Here is a 15,820-nt window from a genome sequence, read left to right as displayed (position 1 = left end):
ACGATGCTTTCTGGAAACAGGTGTAACAGTGTCGTTGTTTGGTCGCAAGTTGCGTCGTACCATGGTGGTTAAGCAACGTCGTTGCTAACTTTTCTAGAAACGACCCCCAGAACTGATTTAGTTCGGGAGAAAAAGAGATGAAAAGCCTGCCTACACTGAAAACAGACTGGTTGATTTAGCGAAACAGGCCAATCAGGATGCTCTCTGTCTTGGATGCGCTCAGACACACACGCACCACCCCTCTCTCCCCTGTCTCCCCTCCCGCGCTACACTCAGATGCACACGCGATTTTAGGTCTCCCTCTCGCGTGCGCGCTCTTGATCGCTCGCTCTAGATTCCGGGAGATTTTATCTAATTTTCGGACGTCAGGGAGCCGCTATCAATATGCTGGAGACTCCCGGAACTTCCGGGAGACTTGGGATGTCTGTAAAGCGAAAGTTTGTTACGGATGCTTCAGCTGTGTGCAGCTTGAACATGATCGTGATGTTTAACGTTCTTTTTTCCGTGCTTTTCACAGGTAGACTTTTAGCCTATGGGCCTTTTTGTGCCATGTTGGCTAGTCTATGTGATTACGAATATGTATATGTCTTACATGTATTTATTTGGTTTTACAGCTATTGTCTCGCAGTCTATACACGAGGCTCGTTGGCTGCCATGTCACTTTATAGACGAATATGCTGAGATCTTCGAGAAACAAGGGAAAACAAAATTTCGAGATGCCAGGCTGCAGTTTGGCCAGCCCGGAGACAGTCCTGTCCATTCGGAGTTAATAACTTTCCTGGTCACAGGTAAGAAGTCCTCAGGTCAACCGTCAACAGGTAATGAATTTCCCCTGGGGATCAATAAAGTATCTATCTATCTATCTAAGTCTGTGCAACATGAATAGGCTAGACCAGTGTTTCCCAAACTTTTTTTCTGGGGACCCACTTTTTAAAAATGACAGACCATCGCGACCCATATTGTTTTAGACCACAGGTTCTCAAACTTTTCAATAGCATATAGCACATAACTCAAGTCGTTATATTAGCCCATTTCTGGAGGTTTCTTTGGAAAGTTGAATCCGCATTTCTCTAGAGTTAAACATTTGCTTGTTTGTAGGCCTTATACTAAGGGTGTGTATTGATGTTGTGACAAGCGATGTTGTAAGAATGTGAAATGAATAAATATCAGAACAATAGGTTTTTGCGCAATAGCCAAAAGATAATGCGCCTTTACTGTAGCCTAGTATAGTTTGCGAAGTGGAAAACGAGAGGAAATAATAGCTTTTAAAATGTCAATTTAAATTGTAGCCTAATGTAATGCACTGTTGTGCTTTTTTTAAATCCGAAATAATAAGGAATGTGAGGAAGTTGCTATTAACTTTAAAGAGTGCATCTCGAAACTATACAGCCTACGCAAATTGAATATGTCCAGTAGACGGATGTCTGCTTGACAGCACGGAAACTAGATTTTAATCAGTCAACGGAAGCTTTAGCTTTTAAAATGTCAATTTAAATTGTAGCCTAATGTAATGCACTGTTGTGCCTTTTTAAATCCGAAATAATAAGGAATGTGAGGAAGTTGCTATTAACTTTAAAGAGTGCATCTCGAAACTATACAGCCTACGCAAATTGAATATGTCCAGTAGACGGATGTCTGCTTGACAGCACGGAAACTAGATTTTAATCAGTCAACGGAAGCAGCTGTCCGTTAATGTTTGTGCTGATTCATGTCCCTTGCATTTTGCAACTGCGAGGTCCATGGCAGGCGCCCCACAGAAATGTTTCATTTTGTGAGTGAGATGCACGCTGTCCCCTCTGCGACGCATTCGCCCCCAGTTTCAGAGCTATTCTAAGTGCAAAATTGCACAGAGGGCCATGACTGTGGTAAACAAACTATATCCTAATAGAAAACTGATAATTTTCCTGGTTAAATGGTATAAGCTAGGCCTATTAGACAACATAAATTGTGCTGGCCTGGCGACCCAAATAAAATCTCCTGCAACCCACCCGTGGGTCGTGACCCAGTCTTTGGGAACCAATGGGCTAGAGTAGACAATTGGTTCCCAAAGACTGGGTCGCAGGAGATTTTATTGGGGGCCAAGCAGCGAAGCTGCGAAGCCCCATTGTGTTTCTATGTTTTCTTATTATTGGGGGCCAAGCAGCGAAGCTGCGAAGGCACCCATTGTGTTTCTAGCTTTTCTTATTATTATTATACCTTCTTCCGCCATGGAAGTCAATGGCAGCCCATAGAACCGTCTGGTGAAAAGTTGTGAAATTTGGCACACTGATTAGGGACAGTCCCATGATTAATGTCATCAAGTTTCATGATGGCACCTCAAGCGCTCTAGCGCCACCAACAGGCCAAAGTTGGACGTGCGTTCACGCATGTAACTTTTGACCTGTTTATCCGATTTTGAAAAACGAGGTATCGTTGGAATCCTTGGACCAAGCCGAGTTCAACGCACCCTATGACGTCATTTTCCGCCATGATGGATTTTCCGCCATTTTGGATTTCATCAAAATCACTTAAAACGTATCAGAGGTCACACATTTTGTCCGATCGACACCAAACTTCATAGATATCATCTACAGACCATGCCTCATTAATGCATTGCTTTTTGTCTTCGGAACTAAAACCGTTCGCGCGTAACCGCCAATCGAAATTTGCGGCGAAGCCGCCAAACAGGAAGTGAGCTCATATCTCAGCAACCCATTCATCTATCATAACCAAACTTAGTCCATGGACTCAGGACCCAATCAGGGGGACGCTCAACAAATTTGGTGACCTTTGACCTTTAGGGGGCGCTGTAATTAAGAAACATGCCTTTTGGCCTTTAGCAGCAGTTGTGCTTAGAATTGAAACCCACTAGTGGTGTCTGCTACTACTGTTGAAGGTCCTTAGGCCGACCCAATCCAACTTGTGATGTCATCGTAATTGATTCGGCCGCCATATTGGATTAAATCAAAAACACAAAAAAGTTTTGGCAGGTCACACATTTCATCTGTTGCTCACCAAAATTGGCAGAGACCATCTTCAGACCATGCCTGATGAGTGCCTTGCTTTCTGGAACAATTGACAGAAGCTTTGGCCTGTACCAGCCAATCAAAATTTGCGGCGAAGCCGCCAAACAGGAAGTGATTTCATATCTCAGCAACGCTTTCATGTATCAAAACCAAACTTAGTACATGTACCTCAGACCACATCGGGAGGACGCTCAAGAAATTTGGTGACATTTGACCTCTAGGGGGCTCCGTAATTGACAAAAATGCATTTTGGCCAGTAGTTGCTGATGCGCATTATTTTGCAATGGAAGTCAATGGCAGCCCATAGAACCGTCTGGTAAAAAGTTATACAATTTTGCACACTAATTGGGGACAGTCCAATAATTCATTTCACCAAGTTTCATGCCGGCACCTCAAGCGCTCTAGCGCCACCAACAGGCCAAAGTTGGACTTGTGTTCACGGACGTAACTTTTGACCTGTTGACCCGAATGGCAAAATGAGGTATCATTGGAATCCTTGGGCCAAGCCAAGTTCACACCCCCACACACCCTATGACGTCAATTTTTGACCTCTGTGTTTAAATCACAGCAAGTGTGATCATATCTCAGTCAATCTTTTATTTTTGATGTGAAACTGATGACAGCAAGTTCCATCTAGTTCATTCTAATGTGTGCGTGCAAGGGTGGGACGGGGTGGGATGGGCAGGGGCGGTTGCGGCGGTGGGCTGGCTGGGGGAGGGGGCGGCGACACTCAGCTCTGGTTCAGCCCCACAAAATCAGTTATGTTTTGATGTGAAACTTGACCTTGTAACTCAGCCAATCTTGGGTTGTATGGCATGGAACTTGCTGTGACTGCTTAAGGCTATATGTCTGATGCAACGGCATTGATTTACATGGTTATTCTGGCCTGCTGATCTCACTGCTTGGCCCCCTCATTGCTGCTTGCAGCTATATTTATTATTATTATTATTACGCTTCCGTCATTGAAGTCAATGGCAGCCCATAGAACCGTCTGGTGAAAAATTCTGAAATTTGGCACACTGATTGGGGACATTCTCATGATTAATTTCACCAAGTTTCATACCGGCACCTTGAGCGCTCTAGCGCCACCAACAGGCCAAAGTTGGATGTGCGTTCACGCACGTAACTTTTGACCTGTTGATCCGATTGTCAAAAATTAGGTATTGTTAGAATCCTTGGACCAAGCCGAGTTCAACGCACCCTATGACGTCAATTTCCGCCATGATGGATTTTCCGCCATTTTGGATTTCATCAAAATGTCTTAAAACGTATCAGAGGTCACAAATTTTGTCCGATCGACACCAAACTTCACAGATATCATCTACAGACCATGCCTCATTAATGCACTGCTTTTTGTCTCCGGAACTAAAACCGTTCGTGCGTAACAGCCAATCGAAATTTGCGGCGAAGCCGCCAAACAGGAAGTGAGCTCATATCTCAGCAACCCATTGATGTATCATAACCAAACTTAGTCCATGGACTCAGGACCCAATCAGGGGGACGCTCAAGAAATTTGGTGACCTTTGACCTCTAGGGGGCGCTGTAATTAAGAAACATGCCTTTTGGCCTGTAGCAGCAGTTGTGCTTAGAATTGAAACCCACTAGTGGTGTCTGCTACTACTGTTGAAGGTCCTTAGGCCGACCCAAGCCAACTTGTGATGTCATCGTAATTGATTCGGCCGCCATATTGGATTAAATCAAAAACACAAAAAAGTTTTGGCAGGTCACACATTTCATCTGTCGCTCACCAAAATTGGCAGAGACCATCTTCATACCATGCCTGATGAGTGCATTGCTTTCTGGAACAATTGACAGAAGCTTTGGCCTGTACCAGCCAATCAAAATTTGCGGCGAAGCCGCCAAACAGGAAGTGATTTCATATCTCAGCAACGCTTTCATGTATCAAAACCAAACTTAGTACATGTACCTCAGACCACATCGGGAGGACGCTCAAGAAATTTGGTGACATTTGACCTCTAGGGGGCTCCGTAATTGACAAAAATGCATTTTGGCCAGTAGTTGCTGATGCGCATTATTTTGCAATGGAAGTCAATGGCAGCCCATAGAACCGTCTGGTAAAAAGTTATACAATTTGGCACACTAATTAGGGACAGTCCAATAATTCATTTCACCAAGTTTCATGCCGGCACCTCCAGCGCTCTAGCGCCACCAACAGGCCAAAGTTGGACGTGCGTTCACACACGTAACTTTTGACCTGTTGATCCGATTTTGAAAAATGAGGTACCGTTGGAATCCTTGGACCAAGCCGAGTTCAACGCACCCTATGACGTCATTTTCCGCCATGATGTATTTTCCGCCATTTTGGATTTCATCAAAATCACTTAAAACGTATCAGAGGTCACACATTTTGTCCGATCGACACCAAACTTCATAGATATCATCTACAGACCATGCCTCATTAATGCATTGCTTTTTGTCTTCGGAACTAAAACCGTTTGTGCGTAACAGCCAATCGAAATTTGCGGCGAAGCCGCCAAACAGGAAGTGAGCTCATATCTCAGCAACCCTGCCATGTATCATAACCAAACTTACTACATGGATTCATGACCCCAATAGGAGGACACTCAAAAACTTTGGTGATCTATGATTTGTAGGGGGTGCTGCAATTAGCAATATTGCATTTTGATCTATAGTTGCTGATGTGTTTTATCGATCTTTTATTTTTTGATGTGAAACTGATAACATGTTCCTTCCAGTTCATTCTAATGCGTGCGTGCAAGGGCGGGGCGGGGCGTGCCAGGACGGGGTGGGACGGGCAGGGGTGATTAGGTGGGGGGCTGGCTGGCGGAGGCACTGACAATACTCAGCCCTGTTTCAGCCCTACAAAATCAAGTATGTTTTGATATTAAACTTGTTGAAAGTGTTGATGGCGGGTATCTGCTGAATTCAATCTTGTCACCGTGGCTACTCCGGCCTATACTGCTTGGCCCCCTCATTGCTGCTTGCAGCTATATTTTTATTTTAAGTTCTATTCTAATTTATACCATTAATCCAGGAAAGCTACCAGTTTTCTATTAGGATTTATTCTGTAAAGTTTTCTTTACCACAGTCACGGCCCTCAGTGCAATGTTGTACTTAGAATAGCTCTGAAACTGGGGGCGAACGCGTTGCAGAGGGGACGTGCACATCTCACTCGCAAAATGAATAATTTCTGTGGGGCGCCTGCCATGGACCTCGCAGTTCCAAAATTCAAGGGACATGAGAATATTTGCACGAACATTAACGGACACTCGATTTTCAGCTTGTCTAATAATAATTTTTAAAAAAGTCTAACAAAAATTGCCATTATGTTAGGTGCTGTGTAGTGATTTCGGGTGGTTTCATTCAAGCTGATTGGACTGCAAGTAGCGTCTTTTTACGCACAGAGTGATTTAGTCTAGGCTACAAGTTCTAAATGAATAACCTGCTAAAACCAGCATAACCTGAATTTCCATTCAAGGAATAAAGGAGGTAGTCTATAGCCTACAATAATAATGATCACAATCTCCATTTTCTGTCCTGTGCACGCAGCCAAGCCTTGTCAATGACTGTGATGAAAAGATCTGCACGTAACCTACTTGCTACATTTTGAAGGTTATCGTAAAAGGTCCCCCGGTAACCTGTCACTGTTTATCCCCGTAAGAAAACGACACTAGAATTAGTTACCCAACGGTGCCTGTTCCCTTTGTGTTTGACTGAAATCATGTTATACATTAATTAGTGATTCAAAATGACCTTTCTGCGCTCCATATCTGTAACACGAACTGACGTGACTTTAACCGAGTTTACGTGTAAGCCTGTACTCATGATTCTCTACAACTTTTTACTGCATTGCCATGAACAAAGTAAAGAGAAAAAAGGTGTTTCTTTAGGACAAATTGGGATGCAATGTGAGCCTTGAATTGAATGCCATGCAGGAATTTGCTAGGATCTCAAAACCGGATTATGAACATTCTTTGCCATAGAGAAACACACAATAGCGTTGGATTATAAACATGCTTTGCCACAAAAACAGAGAAAAACGTGAGGTAAGTCGAGCTATATGAAGTTATTATTTTGCTGTCACTTCGTCTGTTTTATAACCCAGAAGGATGTACTACTTGGTATCAAATGATAGCTCTGTGTCTCCTCTTTCATCTGACATGCCTGCCATATATGCGTTCACGGGTTTGCAAGTAATTCAAACGAGAGTAATGGGTGCGCAGGTGAACGCAGAGACTGTAAATATGATGGCAATTTGATTTAATTTCATGATTTGTTTAATCTTCATACTTTAACGTACAGACAAGTGCGTGATCTCGTTGGAAAGCCCCACTTCTGCTGTCTCAATAAAGGCTTCTCGCTGCTATGAACAGTTGCGGAGCAATGTAACAGAGAAGAAAGGGTGTGTTTTTTCAATCGGCTTCGAAAGGGTTCAAATCTCACGTATCCCCTGGAGTGCCTTCACGTACCCCCATTTGGGAACCACTGCGCGATGCCGTGTCGGTGTTGTGGTCAACAACTGTCCTTTTTTTTTACCCCCGAAAAGTGGGGGTACCCTGCACCATTGCTTCCGGCTCGCTTGTATGGATCCATTTGTCTGCAACGCAACGTAGCCTACAACATCTCTCTTTAGAAATACAGGAACAGCTTACTAGTGGTGGAGGAAGTACTGAAACTCAGCACTTAAGTAAAAATAAGCAGAGAAATATTTACTTTAGTAAAAGTAAAAGTACCACAATGACAACCCTACTTAAGTAAAAGTATGTACTTTAAGTATTAAAAGTAAAAGTATTTGCATAATGATTATTCTCTTCATATCTATATTCTAATAAAAAAATCTGTATGGGCTGTGGCATATTAATTAAGCTAGTTTTAGGTCACTAAAACTAGATAGTTTAAGCTAATTGTGCTCACTGTAGCCCAGTTCAGGGGCGGACTGGGACCAAACATCGGCCCTGGCATATTTGGCCCAAGCGGCCATCAAATCGGTCGGGCACACCTAATTAAATACAAATTCTTTGCATTACCCGTAAATATGCATATATTTTCAACTGTCATGGAGCACTGAAAGTGATGTAGGCCTCATTGGCTCTCACTCTGACTGATCAGAGCCATGGAGCACATGATCTCCATATTCAAGTAGGCTATACAAGCAATTATTAAAGAAGAGTTTCTGCCTGAATTCAAAGTATCATTTCAAATTATTCAATAGGCTACATTTAAACTATACAATGCTCAATTGATAGCAGCACCAAAAAAGTACTGAAGCCTATGTGTAAAGAGTTAAATTACTTAGATTGTCTTGGACATTAATGTAATTTAGCTATCACTGTAGGACAACTGAAACAACACGAAATAAACAGGCCAGTTGCTGGAAATATTTTATTCCTGTAGGCTATACTATACCTACCTACATTGCTGGTACATTTTGGAACAGTATAGCTACATTAACTTATTATCTTTAATGTCTTCCAGTAGCCTATCGTATAGGTTATATAGTTGCCTTGTGCATGAACAGGACTTGACGTTTCGTAGCCTACATTTCCGTCAGTCTACAGTCTGACGGAAACTGATCAATCTGACTAACAATTAACGTTGATTTGACACTCTTTTGCTGTCCAGGTTTGCAAATCATTCATTTAGAAAATTTAAGTTGCGCTATTTGTTATTATAATCACAGCACAACCTTACTATCATTAGGCCTACCATATAATTAGCCTACAATATCGCAATTAATAAGTCATCATAATCATCATCGTCAGCATGGCATCCCAGGTAAAAAAAAAACTATTAAAAGTATACTTTTTGAAAGTGTACTAAGTACAGTTTGTACTTTTTTCGTCAAATCCAAGTGTAATTAAGTGTATTGAATTATGTATTAAGGTCAACTTAATACCAACTTGACTATACTTTGAGTGTAATTAGTGTGCTAAAATGGAACAACTTTTTTCAAACTTTAAGTGTTCTTAAGTACATTATACAAAAAGAGATTTTATAAGCATTCGGAACACAGTCGCAGTACATTGTGTGTACGCAGTACACACAGTTTTTTATTGGAAATGTACTTAAAAGGCATTACAGTATAACTAATAATAGTGTAGTAGTGTATTTTGAATACACTCTTATCATCCTCATTTCTATTCATTTGGCATGCTTCTGTAATATTTTAAATTAACTTCAAATGTACTTCCTGACTACAATAAGTGCCTTGAAAGTTTGCAGTTATGTTAATAAAAGTATAGTCTTAAGATACTTTAAGCATTATAAAGGCATGCAATTTAAGTATAATATTAGTGTGATTTAAAATTGTACTATTAGTACTCTCCTACCTATTCTGTTACATGACAAATTACACTTTGATTATGAGAAAAACATTTTATTGACATGAATGAAAATAATAATAGTGTGATTTAAAATTGTACAATTAGTACTCTCCTACCTATTCTGTTACATGACAAATTACACTTTGATTATGAGAAAAACATTTTATTGACATGAATGAAAACAAAAACACATAAAACATAATATTCATCCATAACAAAAGTAAAACATTTTTCTGAAAGTTATAGATCTCTTGAGCATATCTTTTCAAGTTGGATGTGGTAACGCGATAAAACATACATTCGAGTGGCTGTTTGGAGTGCTGGTCAGATTCCTCCTCGCTCGCAGCATTTTCTTCCATGCTTGGGGAGCAGTTTCCTCTGAGTGCGCACGCGCAGAGAGAATTTGCGCGCACGCATTTAATATATACGTGTGTGAAATAATATATAATATAATACACCCGAATGCATTTTTTATCGCGCAAGTGCTTTTTGCCACTATTGTGTCGCGATACTCTACAGCCTCATTGGTAGACCATCAATTCAAAATGCAGATTTCATGAAAAACAAAAGTTGTTTACCCTCCTAGGTGAGAGAATTTGCCCTCTAAGCTTGAAATTGTTTACTGGACACCCAGCCTACAAGCCAACAACTTAACAGTCTAACATGGCTAAATTTGTAATGCATGATCATTTATTGCTTATTTGTTTGCAAAGTCTTCTGGCCCAGAAAGAAAACCATGGTGGTTACGGATCATGGCTGAGGAGGAAAGGTACAGCTGGTAGAGTTGTGCATTGAGTGAACTTCCCTCCCAACACTGAGATGTGGTGGCAAAAGCTGTGGTAGCTAGCTTCCTTACTAGCACACCATCTTCCAGTCCAAGATGCATAAAGTTTTCGATGGCAACCCGGGGCTGGACAGCAGTCAAATGCATTGACCTTGGTATTAGAGAATTTTCCAGAGGAAACTTTTGCTTCTCATTTGTATCCCTTCTGTTGCTAAGGAGGCAAAATGGTGATTCTCTTTTAAGGATTATTTAAGTATTACTTTTGTCACAATTATTTCTCCTAATTTTGCCTTAGGAGAAATAAAACGAGCAAAAGATGAGACACATAGCAATAAGACAAGTAGGAGTCACATAAGAGATATTAGTTTGAGAAGCAGGAGAAATACAGGAGATCTCTTATATGTTTGAGTGTAGTCTCACTTACAACTTGTTTCTCCTTAGGAGAAATAATAGAGCAGATGGAGTCACATAAGAGATAGTTTGAGAAGCAGGAGAAATACGGGAGATCTCTTACATGTTTGAGTGTAGTCTCATTTACAACTTGTTTCTCCTTAGGAGAAATAATAGAGCAAATGAGGAGACATTGCAATGAGAAACTGTTGAGAAGTAGGAGTTACAATTGAGATATCAGTTTGAGGGTCAAAAAATAGGGCACTCCGTAGCATTTCAAACTTTTATTTTATAAAACAAAGCAAAACAGTTGTACTTTAAAAATGGACTTTAAGCAATGGGAGCTTGCACAGTTGCACTTTAAAATGGACTTCAAGCAATGGAAGCATGTTAATGCCTTGATATGTTCTTTTTAAAGATTGTGTATTCTTATTTTTTATTTTTTTGTGTGTGTGAGTGTGTATGTGAGTATTATTTTTAAAAGCTGCACAAGCAAATTGCATTGTACGGACCAACTGCACAATGACAATTTAAGTCTATCTATAAATCATACAACATGGAGAAATGAACTAATAAACAATAACATAAACAAACTGAACTTGTGCCAAAGCGTGCCATACTGTGTACAATGGTGGATGAAAGCGTGGGCTGGTCAATCTGCGTCTTTTATCCTGGTGGTGGAACCAACCAAAGGGAGGAGGGAGAGAAGAGCAGAAAATAGAACATTGTTAGTTTATGAGCCACTCAAAAATACAAAGTAAGACATTTCTTTGACCGTCTGCTTTCATAACTGTGGGAATTTTGATACAGCACAAAGATCAGACACACCTTATTAATCACTTAAACACAGAATGGGGGATGTGATATCTACCACTCACATTTGCTATATGTTGCCCAATTGAAAAACAGATTGTATTGATATATTTGTCAAGCTTAAACAAGTTTGTTGAATTCCCTCACCTCATCTAGTGAGTAAACTGTATTGTCAGGCTAGGATTAACCCCTATCCAGCTTACCACTAGGCAAAACCTTGTTTTGGTTGGACTAAGCCTATTCAGTGTAAAAAAAAAAAAGGGCATCTGAAAATAGTTTAGTTCAGAGTCCTGATGTCAAAAAAGTAATTTGGGCAATTTTTTTGTCATCTGGGAGCTGGCTCCATAGCAGGGATGCAAACAGAGGTATGGTCAAAAAGGAGTGAGATTATCGAAGCCCACGCCCCCACAGGAAATATCATATAATTACATTTTGCCACCACCTCTGCAGGGGCGGAGTCAGAGGGGTGGCTCCGGGTGGCACAGGCCACCCTTGAGATTCGATTGGCCACCCCCAAATCTTAGTCTACAATTGGCCATTAACATGGTCTAAGGCAGGACCTTTCTTGATGCACTTGCAGCAGTTTGAAGTATCAGACGTCAGAAATGTAAGTGGCAAACACGCTTGCCTTTATTGGCCTACAGGCTACTGCTTGTGCTAACACGCAAAGATATCTATTTACCTGTTGCATCTGCCAGTGCCTATTTATCTAATCACACACTTCGCCGACATTTGATAGGTCATTAAGTGTTAACTGTAGGCTAGGCCTATACTTTTGTAAAAGTGTTTAATGGTAATAATGTCCTAATGTAATGTTAAGAAAACTTTTCATTTATGGTTCATCAAGCTTAGGCCTACTCACTAAACACTCGTCGCATCTAGGCTACAGGTAGCGATATTCTGATGACATGTATGACCATTCAACCAGTCAAGCATTTGTTGTAAAATATTGAAATTATTGGAAGTTTACATAGCTTAGGCTAAACTGTATGCTTATTTCGTCCCCAATACCTGTTTTATTCGTCCCGATCAGGAGGGATAAATGAAACATTGTGCACGTTCCACTTTTGCTTATAATAATTAAATAATTCCTGAACGCAGGGCTGGACTGGCCATCTGGCATACTTTTTCCTTTGTTTTATTGGCCGAGCCAGTCTTTATAAAGTTCATTTTCCATAGTAGCGCGTGACAACAAATTATTCTCAAATTATGAGCCTCCTCGACAAGTAGATTGCTGGTCTACGGAGCCATGAATTTAAATTACGCCCCACTTCTGTCTGTTAATTTGCGGCACAATTGAATGATATTATAGAACCGCGGACCGAAAGGTTTCCCCGATCAGGAAATACTCCTTAATTTGCAACTTTTTGTAGGCCTAACAGAGGTAGCCTAAATATCGGGCCTATGGCGATGTCCGCTTAAAAGAAAAAAAACAAAAATTTATTTCACTTGTCTCTCTGGATTGAACGCAGAATGTGGGCTGTTGCGCGAATAGATGAATGAGGGAGGGAGATTCCGTTAACAAAAACCTAAAGTTTTGCTAACATTTTCTCCATTATTATCGTAAAATATGTCTCCATGCAGGGCAGGGCTGGTTCTAACCTAGGCTAGGCTACTATATTTGGGTGGGCTGGTAGAAATTTTGGGTGGGCAACATAGCAAAGCTGTCAAATTGGATCAAAACTAACATAAACACAAAACAATAAGTACTACCTAGCTTGAGTTACTGCAGCCAACAGCCAGGGATAGGCATGTCTGATGTATTTAAAATACAAATTTGTATTTTATTTAGTTGGAAAAAAATGGCATCGTATTTTATATCAAAATACTTTATAGGTTTGTAGTTTAAAAATACTGCCAAATGCTTTTGGTAAAACCAATAACCTACTTTTGGTGATGTGATTATAAAAGTGAAAAACAATGAATGCAGCACTGGTGCTGACTTGTAATTTGCCCACAGTTGTTGTGATCAGAATATTGAGATTCAGGCAGATAAGTAACATGTAGGTTGCTCACACACTCATCCCAACCTCAAGTTTCTTGAGAACTTTAGTCATCCAATTCGAACACATGGAACCGGTTATGTGGTTGCCCTGCAACAAGTTACCCCACGTGAAAATGTAATTAATAATTGTAATTACATTTGTTTGATCACATACACAATACCAACTTCAAGTTTCTTGAGAACTTTACTGATCATTAATCAGCCAATCGGAAGACATGGAACCGGTTATGTGGTTGCCCTGCAACAAGTTACCCCACGTGAAAATGTAATTAATAATTTGCCCACACTTGTTGTGATCATAATATTGAGATTTAGGAAGATGAAATTGCTCACATACACAATACACTCCTTCATACCACCCTCAAGTTTCTTGAGAACTTTAAAGAAAATAAACAAATAGACAAAAAAGCAGGTCAAATTATTTTAACAGCTACAAAAATAGATGCACATAGATATAAGTTATTGTGGGGGGGAAATGTATTGGATGAGTATATTTGTATATCTTCATTTAATAGAATAGAATAAAATGGATTATATTTTAATGTCCCCATGATGGAATTTGTTTTAGCACAGCATAGCCCAGGGACAGACAACTTAGATAACTTTTGTATTATTTTATTCAAATACAAAGACATTTTATGTGAGAGTAAGGTATTTGTGTTTTTTTTTTCTTTCAATTTATGAGTATGGTGTTTGTGTCTGGTTTCCCTAATGTATTTGTGCTAATTTCACATCTTGAGCCTGTTTCTGTTTATCTGGTTGTTTTGCCTCATGCCACCCTTGAATTAATCAGTGCCTCACCAGTGCCACCCTTGTTAAAAATGTCTAGAATCGCCATTGCACCTCTGCCATCCAGGGCTCACCCTATTCACACAAAAATGTTCTTTATATGAAAATACACTGTCCCAGTTCCTTCCCTTATTCTGTCTGCTGGGGCCTGACTTTGGCTGGTAGCCGGCTTGTCTTGACAGAGGAGCTGGGCCACACTGGGTAGATATGATGGTAGCCACTCTCTCTGTGTGTATAGCACTCTGGCAGTGATTCAACAGAGCATGCATTCCCTTGTTAGCATAATTAATCTCTTTCGTGCAGAAAGTACATTTGGCATGTCCCTTTTGTTCAATTTTTTTTGAAAAAGTTGTTTTACAACCCTCATCCACTTTCTTAACTGTTAGTACCTCACTCTCATCAAATTCTCTCATTCTGTAAATGAAAAGTTGCATATATTAGCCACAGTGTTACCCTAGACCTGACAGTATCATAACAGAGTGCAAAATAGTTCACTTCACTTTGCCCCCTTTCTCAATGCGCCCCAAAATAACGTTATTCTGCACGAAAATGTACAGTTAAAATGTATCAACAGTAGTGCGGTCTGTCTGTTAGGATAAGCCCACACATCAGTTTCTCGCCCTTATGTGGTAGGTGTCATTGAAAATAAGTCAGTTCGTCACTTGTCATTAGGCTACTAGACGTCAACAAGCTGCTAGCCTAAACAAGTACGTTACCATTAGGCTACACGTTGGAAAGGGGGTAGAGTTGGATATAACGTTAGGCTGCTACTAAAATATTACAGGACAAAATACTGCTAGTCTGTCCGGAACTGAACTAAACTGACTGACGCAACAAACAAGGTTAAAAAAAAATCCAACTGTATTTTTGCTAGTCATGTAAAATGTAGCGCTAGTGTGCTACTTAAGCAATATAGCACGAGTGAGAGTGGGGTTGGTCATGGATATTCCCACGGGTGTTGTTCGGCCGTGGGAATATCCATGACCAATCCCACGATGTGTTTGGCTGTGTTTTTACTTGCTTTTATACAACAATTCTACAACAAACTAAATAATCTGAAAACACCCCATTATTGTTTAAAAATGTTAATTTCGACATCGTTCTTGCGCATCAAAAAATAGTTCCCTTTTCAATAGACAGCATCTTGGTTGCTAGGTAACCAACATTCCAGATCCCTCGTTACGGGTCTTGGTGGTTTACATGTCTTCTTGAAAGAAATGTTGAAAGTCGGGCTGAAATCACATTCATATCTAGGTTTGCTGAATGCATGTTACAAGGACAATGGGCCATGTCATGTAAGGGACATGGTACTGCAAAAAAACGGAAACATTGTCTACATTGCAGAACCACTGAACTTTATTAATTTATGGTGAATAAATGTTATATTACTGTGCACAGCCTGACGTGACGATGCTAGCACGTTAGCAGCGGTTAGTTAATTATGCTAACGTTAGTCTCCTCCAAGTGACAATCATATTATACACAATGCTGGCAATGCTAAGAACAATTAGCATCTTTGTTTATCTTACTTACATTGAGTTGACTGTGTGGCTTAATCCACAGATGTGGTGAAGCACTGTTTCGTTATGGTTTGCTAAGGAGTAACCCATTGCTTGAAATAGTGGAGAGCTGGGATGAGAACATTGTGTCAAATCTTCGCATTGTATCGCGGAGTGATTTATTATTAGCTGTGCAAAGTCTGAGTTGAAATGTCCAGGGATATTCCAAC

General features: G+C 40.4%; 1 protein-coding gene across 1 annotated transcript in view; it reads left to right on the top strand.

Annotated features, from left to right (window-relative positions):
• Nucleotides 1-434: 434 nt before the first annotated feature.
• LOC121712224 (tapasin-related protein-like) overlaps nt 435-15,820 on the top strand; it is a 37,962-nt gene continuing 22,576 nt past the window's right edge. Inside the window, exons 1-2 of the mRNA XM_042096309.1 lie at nt 435-517; nt 615-788. Of these exons, the coding sequence (XP_041952243.1) occupies nt 475-517; nt 615-788 (217 nt within the window). The 5' untranslated portion in view covers nt 435-474. The remainder of the gene's footprint in view (nt 518-614; nt 789-15,820) is intronic.

Source organism: Alosa sapidissima, chromosome 6, assembly GCF_018492685.1.
Source record: "Alosa sapidissima isolate fAloSap1 chromosome 6, fAloSap1.pri, whole genome shotgun sequence".
In the NCBI taxonomy this organism is placed as follows: domain Eukaryota; kingdom Metazoa; phylum Chordata; class Actinopteri; order Clupeiformes; family Clupeidae; genus Alosa; species Alosa sapidissima.
Note: the sequence above shows the minus strand (reverse complement) of the source record. Positions and strands in the feature narration are given on the sequence as shown.